The 21723-nt window shown below is 41.4% G+C and overlaps 1 protein-coding gene across 1 annotated transcript in view; it reads left to right on the top strand.

The window, feature by feature from the left end:
• Positions 1–21723, top strand: part of OTC (ornithine carbamoyltransferase) — a 33474-nt gene that overhangs the window by 866 nt on the left and 10885 nt on the right. Inside the window, exons 2-5 of the mRNA XM_008633030.2 lie at positions 6145–6283; positions 6868–6949; positions 14615–14702; positions 19950–20103. Coding sequence (XP_008631252.2) covers positions 6164–6283; positions 6868–6949; positions 14615–14702; positions 19950–20103 — 444 coding nt within the window. The 5' untranslated portion in view covers positions 6145–6163. The remainder of the gene's footprint in view (positions 1–6144; positions 6284–6867; positions 6950–14614; positions 14703–19949; positions 20104–21723) is intronic.

Genomic DNA, 21723 nt, shown 5'->3' with positions numbered 1-21723 from the left:
GGCCGGACCCGGCTGCGCCCTGAGCCCGGACCCGGCGCTGCACCCTGAGCTCCCGAGGAAAGCTTATCTATAAAAAGGGACGCCCACAGTGTCCAGGTGGTGCCCCTGTGGACCGCGGATCTCTTGTTGTCCAGATCGATACTAGTCCCAGGACCGATGACCTCCTTTTCTCTCTCTCTGTCTCTCTCTTCCCACTTTATTTTTTCTTTATTGTTCTTTTATTTCTCTTGCTACTAGAAGATGAGTTAACTTATACCAGTTTACATGCCACATGTATAATTTACTAATAAAACTTCTAAAGTATTTTTTGGATCCTCTGTTGGTGGTTCCTTTTCAACTGCAGGTATCTGTAAATCTTGGGTGCTCCCTTCCTCGTAGGTGACACTTGCTCACTGGACCTTACTGAAATTGGTCCATGTGGGAATTGGGATCAGGCAGCCCCTGTACAGGGGTGTGGTGGATTGACCTTCACTGGACACCAGTTGCCCACCAAGCTGCTTCATCACTACTCCTTCTCAGCTGGACAGAGGAGAGAAAATAAGACAGGAAGCATAGGTAGAGAGAAGGCAGCTTACTAAAGCAAAATTGAAAGGTTGTGTGCACAAAGGCAAAGCAAAAAAACAAAGATTTTTTTTCTCTCTACTTCCCGTCAGCAAGTGATGTCCTGCCAATTACCAGGAAGCAGGACTTAAGCACCTCATCTTTGCTCCAGAAGGCAAATACTGTAAAATAATGAATGCTCCCCCTTCATCCTCCTTTCCTTAGCTTTTATATCTGAGCTGACATCACATGATATAAAATATCATTTGGTTAATTTGGGTCAGCTGTCCTAGTTGTGTCCCCTCCCAGGACCTTGTCCACCCCCAACCTACTGATGGGGGAGTGGGAAGATGGAGAGACAGCGTTGATGCTGTGCCAGCACTGCTCAGCAGTAGCCAAAACTCTTGGTGTGTTATCAACACCTTTCCAGCTACCAATGCAGAGCCCAGCACCGTAAGGGCTGCTAATGGAAAATTAACTCCAGCTCAGCCAGACCCAGTACAAGGTGTGGCCTGACAAAGGGGCATTGGAACTGTCCCCTCCCTGTGAGGTTGCAGGATGAGACTGGAGGCCTTGGAACCTCAACCACATTTGCTTTCTCCTGAGTGTCACTAATGACACAAGCTCAGCCCCCAGGGGCTGGGCTCGAAGGTCATGAGAGTCATTTGCCAGAAGACAACCATGAGGCCAAGAGGGAAACCATGGCCTGGCTTTCTTCTCTTTCTTCTCTTTCTTCTCTTTCTTCTCTTTCTTCTCTTTCTTCCTTTTTTTCTCTTTCTTCCCTTTCTTCTCTTTCTTCTATTTTCTTTCTTCTCTTCCATTCCCTTACTATTAATTTCCCTTGGATTTTGCTTCTGTTTGACAATTCCCCTGGAGATTGCTGAGTTTCCCAAGTGTCTCGGGGTTGGTTCAGCATGAAGGGTCCTGAACAAATCCCACCAGGAGCTGTCACCCTGCATGACGTTTTCACAGCTGTCTGTATTTCCCAGAAAGTCAAACTTTTCTTTTGTATGTTTTAATTATAAGTTCTTTGCATTGTAATTTCAACTCTCTGACAGATATGCCATCACCTTGATTTACACTAGTGCGTCTCTCCTTATGGGGAGGAGGAAATGAGAAAGTAATTGTCATATTTCAAAACCACCTACAGTGCAGGTGGCATAAAATCTTTTTGAGGGTAGAAACTTAAATGGAATCACTTCAGTATTTAGCAATTGACCTACTTCAGATTATACGCAAGCAGTTTAGCTTAAGGAGGTAGGCAGGCTGCAATATTTCGCTTTCTGGGCCCCACACTGTTTAACACTACCATAGCATAATTGAAAACTTGGTCCAAAAAACCCCAGGAAAATGTGCATTTTAAAATGTAGACTACTTCATTCTCATCAGGGCCCTAAGAGCATGAATAAGTGTTTATGCCCTGCCCAGTTCCATACCCATGGGCCCAGAACCCTCATTTTGGCTCAGCCCAGAGCCAACAGTCCCTGTCTGGGCTGTGCTAGAGCCCCCACGGCCACAGTCCCATTGGTAGGGCAGCCACCCTGCTCATGCTGATCCTGCAAGTCTTCTTTTGCCTTATTCTACCATCACGTGCTCCTGTACAAATATTTAACACAAAATAGCTGCAAAATGGTATTGACACAGGTATGATATGACATGATGAGCCCATACAGAAAAGCACAAACTGCAAGTGGTGCAATGGGCCCTTAGAGAAATCTTTGTATCTGTAGGGTTTGACCAAAGGAAAGGTTCAGGGTCAGCCCCAGCCTGGCCCAGCCCTGACTGGGACAGCCAGAGCAAGAACCTTGGTTCTTGGTTTTCCCTCATTTGCACTGCAGCACAGCTCGCTCTCTGGTTCATACACCTTCCTCTCTTGTTACTTTATTCGTGGGATGAGAGAAGTCTTAATGCAAACAGAAAATGCTGTTAAATGTGAGGAATTTTGTCAGTATTGCAAAACTAGCAGGGACCAGCAAGAAGCTGCTGCAACAATTTTGGTAAGCTTATCCTTTAATTTTATCTGGTGTTCTGTGGTGTTTGGTCAGAAACCTGGAGCCAAAAGCAGCAGAATCCTGTGAAGGAGTGAATGTTTTATAGAAAGGCTCTTGGGGTTTTTTCCCTGCATTTTTAGTGTTCTTTTGCCTCACAAGGCAGCAAGCTCTGTGACTTCAGGAGACTGGAGGATTATCCCTTTTAATGTTTGTGGAATACTATTAATTTTTTCTGTGGGATTTAGCTGCAAAGACAGGAAGGAATGTTTATTCTTGAGGTCGGTGTGTGCTGCAGGTACTGTAACCAGTAAATAACTATCTGAATAAAGTACAGGTAATGTTTCTGCATTTAGATATATATCGTGGCCAGTATGGGTGGGGAATTCTCTCCTTGAAGCTGCAAGGTGAATCTCTACCTCTTTTCTTTGTGTCTCTGTACTCTGGAGGTGTGCAGGAAAAGCATGGTGTGATGGGAGATTCAAAGTTAAACAGGCAGACCTGCCTCTGTGATCTGGCTTTGGCTTCTTTCTGCACCCACATAGCTGTGCCTGTCCCCCCCAGTTTCAGGAAAGTACCTGTATGACAGCGTTTCACTAAGCTGCTTCTCATGTTTGCCACATCTCCAAAATCAGGTTAAAATATTAGAGCTGAGACTTAATTTCATGTTTTCCTATGGTTTTAGGTCAGCTTCAATAATGAGAGAATTAACACTTGTTACATAACAAGTGATTAGTTCTAAAAAACAATGTGCAGGAATTTCACATTCACAGGAACCCTAATATGCAATAAGTAATTTTTATTTATCATTTCTACATTACATCATATGAAAACCAAATGTTTTCTGAGTTCTATGATTTATTTGCTACTGTTTTAGAGTGGTCCTAGAGGTTGGGTGTTAATTTTTTATGAATTTTGGATTTTTTACTGCAACCAGTTGGGAAATTTCTCTGGTTAACAGAGGTGATAGAAAAGCAAGTTTGGAAAACAACTGTAGTAAAGCTGGTTATCCAAGGAAGTAATCCAGTTTGTTAAGTTCCACACATAGCATTGTTATTTTTGGTGGATTTTAAACATTATAGCATAATGTTGGCATAAGCTGTCACCACTGTCTGTGAGCATTATCAGCTAAGCACACTGTGATTCATACTGCAGGATAACCTAAAGTCTGAGTCCGTGCTAATAGTCCAAAGTTGTGCAATCCCTGCCCAGAAAGGAAGAAGCCAAAACTGCTTGACCTTGCAATTCTGCCTGTTATATTTTAACTTTGGTATGTTGTCTCTTGCTCCTTCTCTGGAATTTATTTGTCCATTTCTGCCTCTCTTTCAGAGGATATGGACAACAGGGAAGGGAACCAATTTCTTGGAGGTCATAGCAATAAAACAGGATCTTCATGAGGTCAGGAGCAGATCTCTAGTCCAACTTTCTGCTTGTAGCCTGTCAAACACCATATGAGAGCAGCTATATCTTTGCTTAGCCATGCCCTGAAAATACTTAAGGATGGTAACTCCAAATCCTCTCTGGGTAACCAATTTAAGTGCTTCACTATCTTCCAGTGGAGAAATTAGTGGTGAATATTTCTCAGTCCACTTCTCAATCATGCCAGATGGTGAAACAAGACCAATGAACAGAAGTTATTGCTTGGCAAATTGAGATAAAATAATCTGTAAATCCCTAGAAGAAACTGCAGGCTGCAATTAGAAAAACAAGTAGCAGCCCCAAAGCTGCTCTGGAAACAAGGAGGCAAAGGAGAGTAGGGAGCAGTAAGCAATTGCATAGGTTTTAAAACAGGACAAGTTTGTATTTTTCCCCCAAATAAGTTAAAAAAGCAAATCCCTGTTCTGAAAAATGAAAGTAATTGAAAAAGTCCCAGTTATAAAACCATATTCCTTCAGAATATATACAATGAAAATTAGAGCCAATCTTGTGATTTCAGCTAAGTGTCTTGAAATTCAAGAGTGGATTTCAGTAGCTTATCTTGGTGGGCTGTTTTTCATGCTGTGGTAGAAACTAACTGACCCATGAGTGGCTGTACACTCGTTTCCCTTTCCTTCTTCCCTCTGCTTTGAGCTGGGAATGTGATTGAAAATGTCCAGCAAACAAACATTTGCTGTCTGCTCTGGGAGCCCACAGGGCTTCGGGACCTTGGCACCTGCACCTGCACAGCTCCCTTGGGAGGCACAGCAGAAACAGCACCCTGGGAGCCTCAGGAAATCCTCTCTGTGATCCGTGGCACACAGTGCAATGGTCTGGAATTCCAGTTTCCAGCAAGGAAAAGATGTTCCTGCCCTTTAAGGCAGAGCTCTGAATGGGCCAAAACCCAAGCGGAGCAAGAGCCCTGAGGGACAGCCCTGGTCCCTGGCTTGCAGCTGCACCTGGAGCCACTGCCCCCAAGTCCCTGGCTGCATCCACCTGGCCAATGGGTCATGCCCCAAATAGCCCACCCTCCAAAGCCAAGGTTCTGCCCTGTGGGGCTCAGGCTGTCATGTGGGACCATGTCCAGTGCCTTACAGGGGTATATCTGGGCATATTTCCCTAACTGAGGACTTCAGGACTTAGCAATTAGCAGGTTGCATCCTAGCCTTGTCTCAATGGTGAGCTGAAGGGAAATCTAGAATACAAGTACAATTGGAAATAGAAAAGTATTAGCTGCACTCAGTCCATTTCTTTGCACTGCTTTGGGCTCCATTTCATTAGATCAGTCTAAAAATAAAATAAATAACTTTAAATTAAAAAAGCAAGCAAAATAAATACCAAGCAAAACCCTAGCAAGAGTACATTGTAGGCTGTGTAGTGCTAAGGAGGGCTGGAACTACAGAGCCAGAGAAAGGGCTGAACTGCCAAAATGCCTTGTTAATCTTTAGCCTGTGAAACATGGGTTTGGACGAGACTTTCATTAAGATGCCTCATCTAAGCTAGAGGAAATTTGATCATGTAACTTCTGTGGGTGATTATCAACATCCAATTTCATGTGATTCTGAAGTCCTAAATCTGGATGGGGACCAGAATACACTGAATAAACACCACATGCCCAGAATGTCTCTTGTGCGTGTGGTACAGTAAGGCAGTTTTGTTGGGTTTTTTTACCCTTTTCCCCAGTGTAATGAAGAGATTTCATACACATTTATAGGAATGCCACCTTTTGTGACAGTGGAGTTGGAATGTGGCAAGTGTCTACTCATCCGCAAAGCACAAAGGAGGGAGAAACGGAACCAAGATTCATTTCTGTGGAAATGGATTCCATTTCTGCCCCTGAAAGGGCAGCTTTGGGGTCTACATATAAGTCACTTTACCAGCTTTTGAATGGCTTTATTTGACAGACAGCATGCAGTTTCCATATGCGTCTCAGAAGACAAAAGAAAATACATCTAATGTACGTTTTATAGTACAATTTGAAACATTGTTACAGTGGCCATCAATATAGTGCATAGTGGCATGCTGTGCCCGTCTGAAAGAAGAAGTTATTTAAACTAATTAACACAGTCTATCAGGATGATCCAGCTGGCTCATGTGAGGGGAGTGGGAGAGACTTCAGGTGCTTGCTCACTGGCTTTAGCACGAGTGCAGTTTAGCATTGAATGGCAAAAATTATGTATTTTTCACTCTTGCCATGCAGGTACGGAACTGCAGCTCAAATGAATGCTCATCTGAAAGGTCGGGACCTCCTTACTCTACAGAACTACACAGCAGATGAGCTGAAGTATTTGCTGTGGATGGCGTCAGATTTGAAACAAAGGATAAAGCACAAAGGAGAGGTAAAATGATTTAACTGTCGTTTAGGTCCCTCAGATGTTGAAATAAATACTGTTCTGAAGAGTACTGTGAGAAAGCCTTTCAGCTGTCTTGTCCTAAACAAAATCTCCTGAGCTCTTAAATACTGTAAATCATGTGCTACAAATCAGAGCCTTCCTGTAAAGTGTCCAGAGATATTCTTTAAATACTTCAGAGGACTTTGTGAGTGGAAACGTTGAACAAGTTTGTGTAGCTAACTCCCTGTTTTCAGCTAACCCCATCCATCCACACATGGTGTACATGCAGCACTAAATGTAGGAAATGGAAGACACTACCCTGCATGGGATTAAATTAGTATCTGAGCTCTCCTTAATGCTGGCTCAAATTGAGTGCCAAAATGCAGTTGCTTTTGGCCCTAGAATTACTTCTTTGCCTTTAACCTTTCCACTGCTAATAAATTTATTGAAGGGCAGGAGAACAAAGCTACAGGTAAAAAAACCACTTTTGCAACTTTTCTAATGGTGAATTAAAATGTGCAAGAAGTATTTCATACCTTAAAGTGTGTAACAACTATAAAATTGAAATACCTTCATTTTTCATGTTTCAGTATTTGCCTTTGATGCAAGGCAAATCTTTGGCCATGATTTTTGAGAAGAGAAGCACAAGAACAAGATTATCTGCAGAAACAGGTAGGTCTGAGCAATGGCACAGTAAGACTTTGAGTATGTACTGAAAAACACTGCATAATTTTGCATTTAGCAATTTCTACACAGGAGAAACCTAAATTTGGAAGCAAAAATAAGGACAGTGGCTATTTGTATTTCACCCTGCCTATTAATTTCACAAGCACATGGCTTTGGTCACTGAAATTTTGCCAAATTCTTCCAAAACACAGTAGATCAGAAATAAAGTAACAGGCAGAAGTAAGCTTTTCTGATGTAAGCTCCTAGCTGTACAGGCAAGATGCACATTCCCTAACATCTATTTCAGTAAGCACCACAAATTTAATTTTGTGCAAGCTCTAACAAATATTTTTCTAATGTATTATGCATTACCATTGTTACCTTTCAAAGTATGTGTTTAGGCTGGGAATCACAGTAATGCCTTGATGTAAATTCGGGGGGGAAAAATTAACATGATTACCTACAGGGGAAGATAACTTGATGGAGACTCAAGGGTATTAGCGTAATAAGATCAGGCACTGGAACATTTTTCTTTTAGGTTACAGTCCTGCAAACACTAAAACATGTACATATGGTATCTTTATTTACGTGGCAGTGGTTCTGAATTCAATGGCACTGTTGAAATAAATCATTCACCAATCAATCAATCAATTATAGCAAGGAATAACTCTGAACTGGTGATGCATAAAGGAAGAACTCGCCCTTCTTTCATTTAAGTTGACCCAGCATCCCTCACTTCTCCCTAGTGAAGGGACAGGAAACCTGCTGAGTATTCACATTTCTTTACAAGCTGTAAGGGAGAAGATAAAAATAATGGAAGGAAGAAGCAGATATGTTAACTCTAAGCATTTCTGAATTTGTCTTTGTATTGTCTGGCACAGCCATTTGCCTGCTGATCCTGCTCTTTAAGCAGACTTGTTGTTGCTTTCTGTTTTCTCTAGATAATGAGGACTTAGAAATGTGCATTCCCTCTCTGTGAAGACCAACCACCTTTTAATTCCTGAGTTTTCAGTCCAGTTTCTTGTTGCCTGCCATCCTGGTATATGGCCAGGTAATGAATTCTCTGGATCTGTTTATCCTTCATTCTTCTGTATTCTGAGGGAAACACTGCTTAGTCCTTGGCATTTGAGGGCTTATGGAAGGGGGAAGCTCAGGAAAGTTCAAATGAATTAACTTAAGGATGGGAGTTAATGCATAAACTCATCCAAGGGAGAATTAATCTCCAGTGAAATAAAACAAATTTATTTCTGAGTGAGAGCTTCCATGAGGGAGTTTAATGCAGTTTAGCTTCTGTGCATTAACTTCATACCTTCAGTTAATTGGTCTGAAGTCTGTTAAGCCTAAGACTTTGCTTCAAAGGCAGACTCAAATTTTTTCTGTCCACAAATAGTCTATATATTTCTGTTGCTTTTTTAACATAAATGACTCCCTCCTTGGAATTTCTAACTCAAAACAAATGTGGGGCCACATGTGCTCCTTTTAGCTAAACAAGATAATTTAATACCAATTTTCTAATGTCTAGTTAAAGTGGACAATTGCAGTGGATTGAAGTGTTTATTTATAAAGTTCTTGAGTCATCTCAAATAGCGCTTCCCAAGAGTTGCCCTTTCAATAACTTGAGAGAGTTCATTTGTAGGACAAGGTCCTGGGGATGAGATTAATCTAAACAAACCTTGCAACTCTCAGGAACAGCTAAATCAGTGGATTTCATTACAGAATAGAGACTTGGAAAGCACTAATTACAAAATCTCCTCTGTGCAATGTCTAGGAGTTTGCTGGGACATATTAACATCATGGAAGTCTTTTCAGAATTCCTACTGTCCCTGTGCCTATAAAGAACCCCACTACTGAAAAATAAATAAACAGAATCACAGAATTGTTGAAGTTGGAAGTAATCTCTGAAGGTCATCTGGTCCAATCCCCTGCTCAAGCAGGGTCTTTTAGATCTAGTTGTCCAGGACCATGTCCAGAAGACTTTTGAATATCTCCAAGAATGAAGATAACACAACTTTCTATGCCATTGCTCAAACAGCCTTTCAGTAAATAGAATTTTCTGTTGTTCAGAGGTATCTTCCCATATTTCAGTTTGTGCCCACTGCACTACTGAAAAACACCTGGCTCTGTCTTCTTTGCATCCTCCCTTCAGGTGTTTATATACATCAGCAATATTCCCCCTGAGCCTTCTGTTCTCTAGGCTGTGAAGTCCCAGCTCTCTCAGCTTTTCGTCTCATATGAAATATGCTTCAGTCCCTCAGTCCTCTCCATGACCCTTTGTTAACATGGACGTACCAACTGTATCCAGTATGTCCACGTTTCTCATACTAAAGACCCCAAATCCAGAAACTTGAGGTTTGGCCTCACCAGTGATGAATAAAAAGGAAGGAGCACCTCCCTCCACCTCCTGCCAGTACTTTGTCTGGTGCAGTCCAGGACATCATTCACCACCCTTGCTGGAAAGGTACACACACAGCTGGATCATGTTCAATTTGCTGTCCACCAGGACACCCAAGTCCTTTTCTGCCAAGCTGCTTCCCAACTGGGAGACCCTCATCATGTCCTGGTACATGGGGCTGTTCTTCCTCAAGTGCAGGACTTTGCACCTCTCCTTGCTGAACTTCATGGGGCTCCTCTCAGACCATTTTTCCAGCCTGTCACCATCTGTTTGGATGGCAGCATGACCCTATGATGTACCAGCCACTCCTCCCAGTTTTGTGTCATCAGCAAACTTGCTGAAACCACACTCCATCACTGAAAGCCTTAATGCAGGTGTTAAACAGGGCTGGATCCAGAACTGACCCCTGGACTACCACTGGTCACTGGCCTCCAACTCAGCTTCTCAGCTTTGTGCTGCTGGTCACCACCCTCGGGTCTGACCATTTGGACAGTTCTGAACCCACCCCATTCTCTGCTCACCCAGCCCAGACATCAACACCTTGGCTATGAGGATCTCATGGGAGACACTGTCAATGGACACAATGAAGTCCGGGAAGAAAAACCTGCTGCCCTCCCCTCATCTCCCAGGCCAGTCATAGAATCATAGAGCTTTATCAAGCTGCTTAAGCATGATTTCCTCTTGGTGAATCATGCTGACTACTCCTGATTATTTTCTTGTTCTTAATCTGCCTAGAAATGGGGTCCAGGATTAGCTGTTTCATCACTTTCCCATGGATTGAGGTGAGGCAGCTTAGGCTGTGTTCTCTAGGTCCTTCCTCTTGCCCTTCTTTGACTTAGGGGTGACATTTGTGCATTTCTCCCAGGTGTCCAGTTCAATTGAAGATTATAAAAACATTAATTTATAATACACTGTAATAGATCAGTTGATACTTAAGGTTTTCCAACATCCTGTTTCTCTGAACTGCTTTATTCTAATGACATTGCAACTGTACTGAATAATGTACAGCTCCTTGGGGTATAATTCATTGCCTCTTTAATCTTGTCCTAATGTGTATTTCTGAAGCCCATATAATTTTACCATTTCTAAGATGAGTAGTGAAGTTATAAGTTTAATGCAGAACCAGAAGTAACTTCCATAGAGTAGTAGCAAAGTAAATCCAGTTCTGTGAGCTTAGTATATTTATTTCTATCACTGGCTATTTTATTGGAAAATGTGACATCTCTGCTATTACACTGGAAAATGTCACCTCTTCACAGTCAGAATCCCATACCCATTCTACATAAAATCTTGCATACTTTTTGAAAACAGAACTATTCACATGGTCATATATTACTTGTAAAATAAACATCCTCAGGCATGGCACAAAGGTGAATGCCCTGTTTTTGTTATAACTTTGGTGTAAAATATTGTGATTGTCACTGTTGCTCTTAAAATATACAGCTGCAGTTATGTTTCAGTGAATAAGTAATAAATAAATCCAACCATTTCACAGATGCTGAATGCAGACAATATTTCACAGGGTAGAAATGGAGAGGAAGAAGTGCAGGCAGGAAAGCTCAGACTACCCTCTCCTGTTGTGTCCTGGAATATACAAGATCTTAACAGCCTTACAGGGGTTCACTGCCACTGGCTTTGGTGGAGTTACTTCCACCTCACACCCCTTACACAGTGGGGTGAGAGGAACATGATGGCCATGCCTCAAGACTGCTACACAGAGTCACAGACATAATTGCATCGTAGCATATGAACTAACGCAGTGGGGATGGCATTACATGGCAGGGATGTTTTCTGTTGGAATGGCTAAGTATTATTTAGCTTGGTCTCATTACAGAGGGGCCAAATGCACACTTAGTTTATTCTCCACTCCAAAGGGTAGATTAAAAAACTTTTAAAAACTGCTTATCAGTTTTTTGCTTCTGCTTTAGGAATATTCTGTAACTGCTGCCTAGGAGAGTTCTTTGTTACCAGTCTAAATGGAAAAAAATACTTTCTATTTTGTAAGTCCTGGCAGGCAAGGAGAAAATTAATAAATGCAAATCCATATGTCTTGAAGTTTTGAAAAAGATCCTTCCTTTGAGTTTGAGAAGATGACTGTGTGTGTCTCCTGGTGACAGCCCCACAACTGTGTAGCCAACATGTGAACTACAGGATTCATTTTGGTCCACTTGTGCTATGCAGCAGGGACAGTCTGGGATGGAGTTTTCACTCATGCCCTGTCTGAAAGAGTCTGCATAAGTGGGGTCAATAGTGTGCCACAGCATGAGGCATGAAACTGTGTATTTTGAAAACTAACAGTAGTGAGAAGTGTGGACATGAGGTAATAATCTATTCTGGACTTGGGTTATGAACATTTAGTAGTTTGTTGAAGATACCACGATTCATGTAAATATTTAGCATGTGGCTTTGGATTTGACCAGGTTGTGACAACAAAGAGGATTAGATCCCCCAGTTTAACACAGCATTACAGTGTTTATTTGCTGAAATTGTGCCTGCATACCTTCAAAAGTCATAATTTTTTTTGCTTTCTACTGGTAGTCTGGATGAAAGAATCTGAAAAGGATTCTGTCTCTGCAACTATATACAAAGGTAGAGCACAGAGCTCCTGTATTTCCAGATGGAAAGTTTTGGATGGAAATATGTTCCCAGGCCCTGCACAGATGGCCAGTTCATGAGCAGAAAGCCCAGCACATCAGGACTCCTCTATGTACACAGACTCCAGGTGGCAGCTCTGACTGGGCTGCCTGACATCTGGCAACTCTGAATAAACATTCAGATTCCCATTTTTTTACCTGGCCATCATTTATAGAAAACAGAACATGTCCATTGGAGCCTGCCTGGACTGTGAATCATCTACCAAAATGTATGCATTTAGAATCCTAAAATGTAGAGCTGCTGTATTGTGTGGAACTTGCAGGAATAAATCACTGACATAATTGCATATGAACAAGAAGTTGGGAAAGAGAAGTTACTGCCAACGACAATTCCTCCTTGAGGTCTTAACTTAAAAACTTGCACTGAATAAACTGGCTGTAATGTATAGTTTGCATACACTTTCCTGTAAATACAGTGTTTGTGTCTGAGCTGCAGAGGGGAGGTGAAAGCAACAAACAAATGTATAGACAGTCCTTTCTAACAGCAAAAAAGTAATAGTAGAATAAATGGTGGTTCATTCTTAAAACTTGGCTGTATCTGACTTGCAATATTGTTGAGATTTGGAGCAATCCTTAATGAAAACAAGAAATTTAAAAGGGCCCATTCAATAAAGCAAGTGTACAGTGACTAGAGGGAGCAGAAATTTGTCCTTCAGATGGGACCCAAAGCATCATTACTTTTAATCTGACATTTAAGGAAATTGAGACAGTCCAAAGACAATGAATTTCCAGTATTATTTTTATCTATTGTATTTTAAACTCTTGAGACTGGATGAACTGACATGAAGTGGAAGACCTCACCTCAACCCTGCTGCTGGAATGAGATGGAAGTCAGTAAAAGGGTTGCTCTGTGTAAGCAGCTCAGTTGTGGGGCCCAGGCCTGCTGCCTGTACCTGTTGGTTTTATCTGTGAAAGGTTTCAGTGTTCAGTCCTGATTTAATCCTCTTTTAAAGAGTAGCTGTGGGATGAAGTTTTTGATCTATGGCAGACCTGTACAACCACCGTGCTGAAGCTGCAGTGCTGAATCTGTCAGCAGTGCCATCTAATGGATACAACAAGCCTGAGCATCTTTTGACCTTTTCTTCTGGTATTTTCTTGCTTTTCTCTTTCTCTTTTTTTTTTTTTCCTCTCTTTTTAATTTTTTTTTTTTTTAACAGCATGAAATTCATCAGTTTTTTTTCCTCTCTTTTTAATTTTTTTTTTTTTAACAGCATGAAATTCATCATCATCTCCAAGACATCACATTTTTGTAAACAAAGTGGGGGTCTCTGCTCTTCTGAGCTGTATGCAGCCTTTCTCTTCCTGGCAGTGTAAATAAAGACAGGCTTCTTTCTAGATTTTTGTCACAACAAAAGACTCACACCCCCACAGTGTTGTCTCAACAAGGCTGGTTTGTCCACACTAAGATTCTCTGGAAATTTCCTCCATCATAAATACTAGTGACAGAGCCAGGTCTCCCTGCAGACAATTTCTGTGCTAGAAGGGAGTTGTTATGTGGAAAGTGCTCACCAGCACACAGAAAATGCTACCTACAGCCCAGTTCAAATCCTATACTTTGTACATCCCCAACTGTAGGATGCTGTTACCTGTGCTAGGCTTATGCTAAACCATCTGTGACAGTTCATAAAACAGCCCCATCAGGCCCCATCCTCCCAATGTCTGGCCATGAAGGACTTTACACTCAGATTCAGTAGAAAGAGGCTTCAGACTTAAACCAGACAAAGCCAGGGAGATTCAAATATTAATGAAAAGAAGCTGTTTTCTCTGTATCTGTGTCAGATGGCTGCTTGTGGTAGCTTTCTGCTGGTGGTGCAACTAAAATAAGGTAGGAGAGAACCTGAGAGTTGCCTGGAACATGTAATTTGTCTTCATCCAAAACATTATTCAGACACCTTTGAAGTTCCCCAGAGTGTTTGATATTCTTAAATGATGCTCGAGTCTTTCCATGGTTTCCTGTTCAGGCGCGGATTTTACTCTTCATACCGAACCCATCCAGTTCCTTGGGCCACCTTGTAAATTCCTGACTACTGTGGGGTAGAGGGATGTTGGCAGGGCCTGAGACCTTTCCTTTTCTCTCTCTCACATTATCATTTTTAAGGCACTTGGTCTTTTGAGACCAAATTCAAGTTTGCTACAGTGTATGAGGAGGGTTAGGGCTTTCTGCCTGAGTGACTTTACATGAAAGATAATGTAGATACTTGCAAGGATGTGGAATTACACCTGGCGACTCGGATGGCCCTTGAAGCAGAAATGCAGCATGATGAATGGATTTCCTGGCTCTTAACAGAGAGCCACAGTGATGCTTGTGGCAATGTGTAGCCTTGGAGCTTGAATGACTGTCCCTGTGATCACAGATCAGAACTCATGGCTAAGGATTTCAGTAAGGCATACATTTGAGTGGGTTTATTCCAAGCATATTTATTTGAAACTTTGTGTGTCAAATGCTAATTATTTCAGCATTTTAGCATGTATATTATTAGGTGTTTGAAACATTTGGATGTCCTGCTGAGTTCTACTTTTATTTTTGTAAATGTATTTTATATCATGAAGATTTTGAATCTTGGCTGTAAATATGAGGTGCTGGTGTTTACTTTCTCTTTTTTTAAAAATTTTTCTTCACTGTAGGATTTGCTCTCCTTGGAGGACATCCATCCTTCCTTACAACACAAGACATACATGTGGGCACTAATGAGAGTCTCACAGATACAGCAAGGTTGGTAAAATATCACTTGATTGAACATCGTACTTGGTAATTGATTGGGCTGACATCTGTCTTGCAGAATTTTGGAAGCTAGTATTTTCTTTCTGGAAAATGCAAGAAGGTAGTCCAAATTTCTTAAATATTTACAGATCAGCTCACAGAATCTGTATCTCAGTAAACCTTTATTCCATTCACTCAAGCTATCCAACACTTCCCACACTGAGAATTATTTTGGCATATAGAGTGTTAATTAGGCTTACATTTACAAATGAAACCATTTTATGAACCTCAGTAGTAGTGTAACTCCACTGATGACAGCACATATATTCCAACAAGACCCAAACCTTCTGGTTCTGCTGCTCTGGGAGCAAAATCAAAAAGCAAAGACATTATTTAGTTAGGCCAGCCGCTGGTGGGCCTTAGCCTGCTGTAGTAGCAGTGACAGGGGTGGCACTGAGGGCCTTTCTGATCCCCCCATTTCAGCAGCATGAAACTGGACCAGCACTTTGTAGCCAGTTTCAGATTTCCTGTGCCCTCCTTCCCAGCTGTACCCACTGTCAGAACTGCTGTGGAGGCTGGGCTATGGCTCCCTCTTTCTGGCATCCCCGGAAGATCGAAATCATGCCCAGTTCCACATGGATGCAGGGATGGGTAGCAGCCTATCTCCAATGCTGTGGTGGGCAGGACCTGAGGTCAGGGTTTTTCTCCAGTGCCTCTGATACTGCTGAAAGCAGGCAAAACATGAGGTCATGTTTTGCAGGTGCTCCTGCTGTTTTCCATAGCGCTCCAACAGTTAAAGATTCATCCACCCTTAGCATTATCCTGTTTTCTAGGCAGCCCTTGTGCAGCCTGAGGTCGATTCAGCCAGGCCCAGCTGTTGGAAGGTTAGCAGTGTCTGAGTGGTCCCTATTGTTCTAGTGAAAGATATGCAGTGTCAAGCTCATCAGGCTCAATTCAAAATATGCAATCAGGCAGCTGAGTTCCATTGCCTCTGCTGAATATCACAGTTCTCAGTCAGTGGGAGAGATTGTTTGAGAACTATGGTGCTGTTCTCTGTGATGAAATCCAAGGAGAATTTAAGAAAAAAGAGCAAACATTTGAACATTTAAAATTTTCCTTTCTTGTTTTTAACTACTGAAGTGGAAGACATATGGGTGTTGATGGTAGAAAGTAAAAATCTCAGTCCCTTTGAGGCTTGAAAGTACTTAACTCTCACTCTCTGCTGGACACATAACTCTGCCAGTATCAGAGAAAGCTGCAACAATAGAATCTTAGAATGTTTTTTGTTGGAAGAGATTTTAAATATCATCTCATTACAACCCCCCTGTAATGGACAGGGATACTTTTCACTGGACCAGGTTGTTCAGAATCCCATCCAGCCTGGCTTTGAACACTGCCAGGGATGGGGCAGCCACAGCTTCTCTGGGCAACCTGTGCCAGGGCCTCGCCACCCTCACAGTAAAGAATTTTTTCCTAATATCCAATCTAAACCTGTTCTCTGTCAGTTTGAACCCATTCCCCCTTGTCGTGTCACTCCAGGCTCTTGTAAATAGTCCCTCTCCATCTTTTGCATAGGCTCTGTTCAGGTGCTGGAAGGCAGCAATTAGGTCAGTCTAGAGCCTTCTCTTTTCCAGGCTGAATAATGCCAGTTCTGTCAGCCTTTCCCTGTAGGAGAGGTGCTCCATCCCTCTAATCACCTTGCAGCCCTCATCTGCCCTACTGTAAAGCTGGCTGAGAGCCCCAGCAGCCAAATCTTCAGGAAGGGGGAAGATGCAGTCAGGGTCCTTCCAAAGTGCTTCCCCGCAATAACCTCTCCAAGCATCGTCCCGCCAGCCATGCAGGACTGTCACCCAGAGGCTCTCTGCCATTCAGATGCCAACCCTACAGCAAATCCAGGTGTTTTCTGACACAAAAACAGATGTGCTTCATATAGCCCAGTTTTCATTTCTTCTTCTTCCCAAATGGGACAGTAAAGGGACATTAAATCTTTTGTTTACAGTGTCCTGAATGGCCTTTGTTTGCACAAGCAAAAAGGAAAAGGGCAGACAATAAACTACAAGAAACAAGGAAATAAATAGAAGTAAACAAATCTTCCAGCCATTCTGAAGGCATCCCCATTCTGTGAATAAAGTTGCTACAATACCCACTTCTCAAGCAAGCCTTCAACCCCCTTTTCTCTGTCACTGCTTGCACTTCCAGGACAAATCCCTATTTATGACTCTGACCTGAGGATTTTGCTCCTCTGCTGAGTCACAGCTCTCATCTGCTACAGTGGACAGGGGGTTTTCCCAAATCCTTAAAGAATCCCGGGTGATTCCTGCTCTCATTAGCAGAAGTACTACTGACTGTATAATTAAGGCTGAGCAGTTTACCCAAAAGAAAAACTGGAGTGTTAATTCCTTGGTGCTTCTTGTGAATGAAAGATGACATTCCAACCTCATTCAGTTAATGTAAGAATAAAAAAAGAATGCCTGTAGTAGACCCAGAGGGTATTTCAAATATTTACAGCCATGTGTCTGGGGCTCTGAAAGCCTTAGAAGTACTTGAGATTGAGACTTAAAGAGAAAGGGGCACAGATCTATAAAAGTCACAGTTTTTATTAGAACTGCTGCAGGTATGGGTTGAAAGCCTGCTGTGAACATATTTTTAGTGACTTATTACCTGCTCATAAATCAGCTCCTCCATGCTTCACAAGACATTTACATTTGCACTGACACAGTGGCAAAAAGTTACCACCCATTAAGGAGCTCTAAGCCTTTCAGTGCTGTTTAGCATGTCTGATATATTACCTGAAATGAAATATAAGTACTGGGTCTGTATTTCCCACTGTAGAGCAGTTCCACTGGGCATCACTAAGGCTCAGTGGCCATAAGGTTCAGTGGCAGCCCTGAAGAACTCATAGGATGATTTTACCAGTCCACTGGAATTATTAGGGCATTAATCTCTGCATTTATGGGGAATGGGTTTACTTTGCTGAGAACAGATCTACCGTATGTCCCTCTGAGACTATGAGTAACAGTGAAGTAGTCTTGTCAGAAGTTTAAAGCTTTTGAATGGAAATAGACTTTCAAAACAAAAGCAAAATTACCTTGCATAGCAGTATTCTATACAAAATAAATGCAAATGTCCCATTTTCAAATTCAGAGATCTGCCATACCATACCCTGTGTTTCATTTCGGACCCTTCAGAGGATACAGTTGAAGAAAAAAGTCCAGATTTTCTCTGTAGGAATAAAAATTACTTTGAAAAGAGAGATATGCTGCATTCTAATGTACCCAGTATTCCAATATAGCATATTTCCAGGCTCCGGGATTTTGAAGTTCATAGTCTCACAGTCTTGCAAAAGAATGAAATGAGAGAAAGACTTAGTGGTTGATAAAATAAGAACCTTGAATGTGGTCGCCTGATGAGCCTGTGCTTACAGCTTCTCAGCTTACAAAACTTCACCTTTGACAAGACTCTTATCTATTCAGGACCTTTTTTCCTGTGCAATTCTAGCCTTACATATTTTCCTTCAAACTGATTCAATTACTGGAGACTTAATCATTCCCCTGTAATCAGAGACCTCCAGGTGAGGGTTATTTGTGTTTTTCCCCCCCAAGTTTAGTTTTATTTTAGTTTCACAAATAATAAAGCCAGTTTATAGGTGATTTTCCACTGTAAAATATGGCATCTAGAAAAGCTGGCAGGACTGTCTGATGCCTTGCTGGCAGTTGTCTCATAAGTCTGATATCTACTTTCAACAGACTAAAGATGAAAGTCCAGCAGTTTTCACTAGTTGGTGGTTATGGCTGAATTTCCACTAATGACATATCCTATAAAGGAACCATCTTTAATTTCTTGATCAGCTGTGCCAAATAGAAATCGACTGTCCTGACATCCTAAAGGAAAAAAAATATAAGGAAAATGAGCAATTTACCAGGGTGATTGCCCCTTTTCCTTGACTGATGGGGACTGGCTATGTCTTGTTTAGGGTGGGCACCTGTGAGATGGCTAATAAAAGGGCCCATGCATCACACCCCTGATGGCAGGTTCAGAACAGGTTTCCCCCAGAGAAAGGATATGGTGAGCTAAGAAGAAATATGGCACCAACAGCAACTGTTCCAGTATTTTGTAAGCAGTAAAAACCTTGTTCAGTTCCTCCTTTTCATTTGTAGCTGCTATTGACAGTCTTTTCTTCAGAGAGAGCTCTACAGGCAGTCTTGTCACATAAGAGTTTTGCTTGTGTGAGGAATGTTTGGTGTCAGTAGAAAATACTTGTTACTGACTTCATTAGGAGACCTTGCTGATGGTGGTATTAACAGCCCTATTTCCACGAGAGGCAATGCAAGAATTCGTTATGGTTAATCAGGAAGACAGATACAGCAAGGATTTTTTCCATACACTTCTAATTCAGTGCTCCCTCGTTTTGTTTTAAGGTCCTATTACAGATTACATGAAAACACACAAAATGCTACTTCAAAGTCAGGCTTCAGGGCCCGATTAAAACACAGAAACGCAGAGAAATTAAGAGTTCCAATCCATATTTAATTTATCTAAAAAATTCAGAGAACACTGTGCTGATCTCTGTGTCTTTCACACTTTAGCAAATGAGGTTAATGCCAGAGTGGTACAGGGGCTCCTGCAATCCCTTTCCTCACACTGAGTTTCAAATTTGGGCATTACTTGAATGCTGATACCATGTGAGTCAGTACACAAGTGTGTAGGTAGGAGAAAGCAGGCCAACTACCCCACCCTGCTCTGTTTCTGTGTTTATTAAGATCAGTAAACAATTGTGGTAATCTAAAACAGGTCTGTATTGCTGATCCTCACAAAGTCAGGCTACCATATAGAGTCTGTAATATTCAGTCAATGCTACATTTGTTCTTTGCTAAAACACTGAAAAAATCATATACCTTCTCTCTTCTGAGGTTATCAAAGTCTTCAAATGTTACAGTATCACACAATCTCTTCTCTTAGTTCAGAGAGCTTAACATCAATGTTTCATCTACAATGAAATGCTAAAGAGAAAAAGATATAAAATAAGCAGCAGTTTTCATTTACTTACTGTCATAGTGTTAGGAAGTGAAACTTCTTACTTATTAGCAGCTTGTTAAATGGCTACATTTGAGTCTGTTCTGCAGGTGTAATAAATTATTCAGATAGCTGAAAAATATTGATTCATTACCATTTCTCATTAATATTTATGTGTTGCACACTGAAGAGTGCAACAGGGGTATATTTATTATGTTTGACTTGAGTATTTTCCGCCATCTCTAGGGTGCTGTCCAGCATGACAAATGCAATCTTGGCTCGAGTTTATAACCATAATGATCTGGACCTAATGGCAAAAGAAGCCACGATCCCAGTAATCAATGGATTGTCTGATTTACACCATCCTCTCCAGATTTTAGCTGATTACCTAACTCTTCAGGTAAAAATATAACTTTTTTATTTTGCTAAGTCTTAGTAAGTATTTGGGGAAGTCATCTTCAAAACCTTTCATCCCTAGGTTTTTCAAAGTGGCAATTAAATGGCACTTGTTGTTTAAAGAGATCTTCATCCAGCAGTATAATTAAGGGCCTGTTTAATTTAAAACAATTGCGTAGTCCTATCAGCTGTAGTAGGACTGAACTTAAGCATAAAATGAAGTACTTCATTGGAATTAGTCTGCAATTCAAAGAAGGTACAGAGTGCTGTACATATTAAGACAAAGATGAGAATCTGGCTCGGTCAAAGCCAGCAGAAGTTTTTCCACTGACTTAAAAACACTCAGTAGTTCACTCTTGATTCCTCCCTAATCTATGGACAGCTTAAAAGGAATCACTATTTATATATTAGGAAATTGGTTGAACAAATTTGTTTTGAAAAGCCAGTTAATGCTACCAGTACAAATGCTTAGTGTTCAGGAACTTTAACCAGTTTAAACTTTGCTCACATCACAGAACAGTTCAAAGAGGTTGTATTTTGTATTTTTATCTAATGTAACACTGGATCTGACAGCAGGATAACATTTTACACACAGAATACCAGATGTTTATCTGTGAACAGAAGGACTATGTGGTTTTACAATCAATTGAGGATCTGGCTTATAAAAAAGATTATTATACTGCAGGGCTCGTTGACAACTATGATGAACTCCTCTGACCTTGTTTACTTTCTGAATGAATAAAAACCACACTGCTTGAAAATGGTAGGGCAGAATAATTTCCTAATTCATTCAGCTGTGTTTCTCAACTGTTGGAGACTTTGCTATGGGGCATTCAGTATGTGGGAAAGATCTAGTGAGAGTAATATTAAAGTATTCATGCTTTAAACCTTAAATACTGAAAGACTCACGTGTTTGGCAAAAATTCCTTTTTTATTTTAAGTGGGTTTTTGTAAATTTTTTATACTCACAGTGAAGAGACCAGAAAAAATCGGTGAACTTGAGACTAAGATGCTTCACTGACCTCAGGATAAGGGAGATTTGTGAGGTCACATTGAGCAAGCCTCAATGTTCAAATTGCATAAGACAGTAAGTTGTAATGAGAATGTCATAATATCATTATACACATTGTGTGCAAATATAAGTCAGAAGAATCTTCTGGTTGTATTCTGTGGGGTGTTCTGTCTTGCAAAGACCTTGTTAATTAGCATTTTATCACTTCTGAGTAACAGTCTTCAGGAATAATCTAATACAGTCCACACAACCATGGATATCTCTGCCCCTAAACCTGGTTTTACCTAGGCCACTGACTCCAGAAGACAGGTTCAGAGTGCTGTTGCCCTCTACTCCACCTCCAGTCAGTGAAGAGAGACCACTGAGTGCCTCAATCACCTTCTGGCGATGTATCTCTTTCTCCATTGATCTTAGGGGCAAACCTATGGGAAACAGCAGGATGAGTACACGCCCTGTTGAGCACCCTCTGCTCCTCCTCCATTGCATCCTCATATAGGGCAGCCACGGTAGAAACTCTGGGTGAACATGAGCCCACAGGCTGCACTGTTCCCTGGTTTGAATACCAAGGGCAGAACCAACACCATGGGGTGTCTTTGCAGCATCAAACACGAG

The sequence above is a fragment of the Corvus brachyrhynchos genome, unplaced genomic scaffold (assembly GCF_000691975.1).
Source record: "Corvus brachyrhynchos isolate BGI_N302 unplaced genomic scaffold, ASM69197v1 scaffold34, whole genome shotgun sequence".
NCBI lineage: Eukaryota > Metazoa > Chordata > Aves > Passeriformes > Corvidae > Corvus > Corvus brachyrhynchos.
This window is presented reverse-complemented; position numbering and strand designations above follow the sequence as displayed.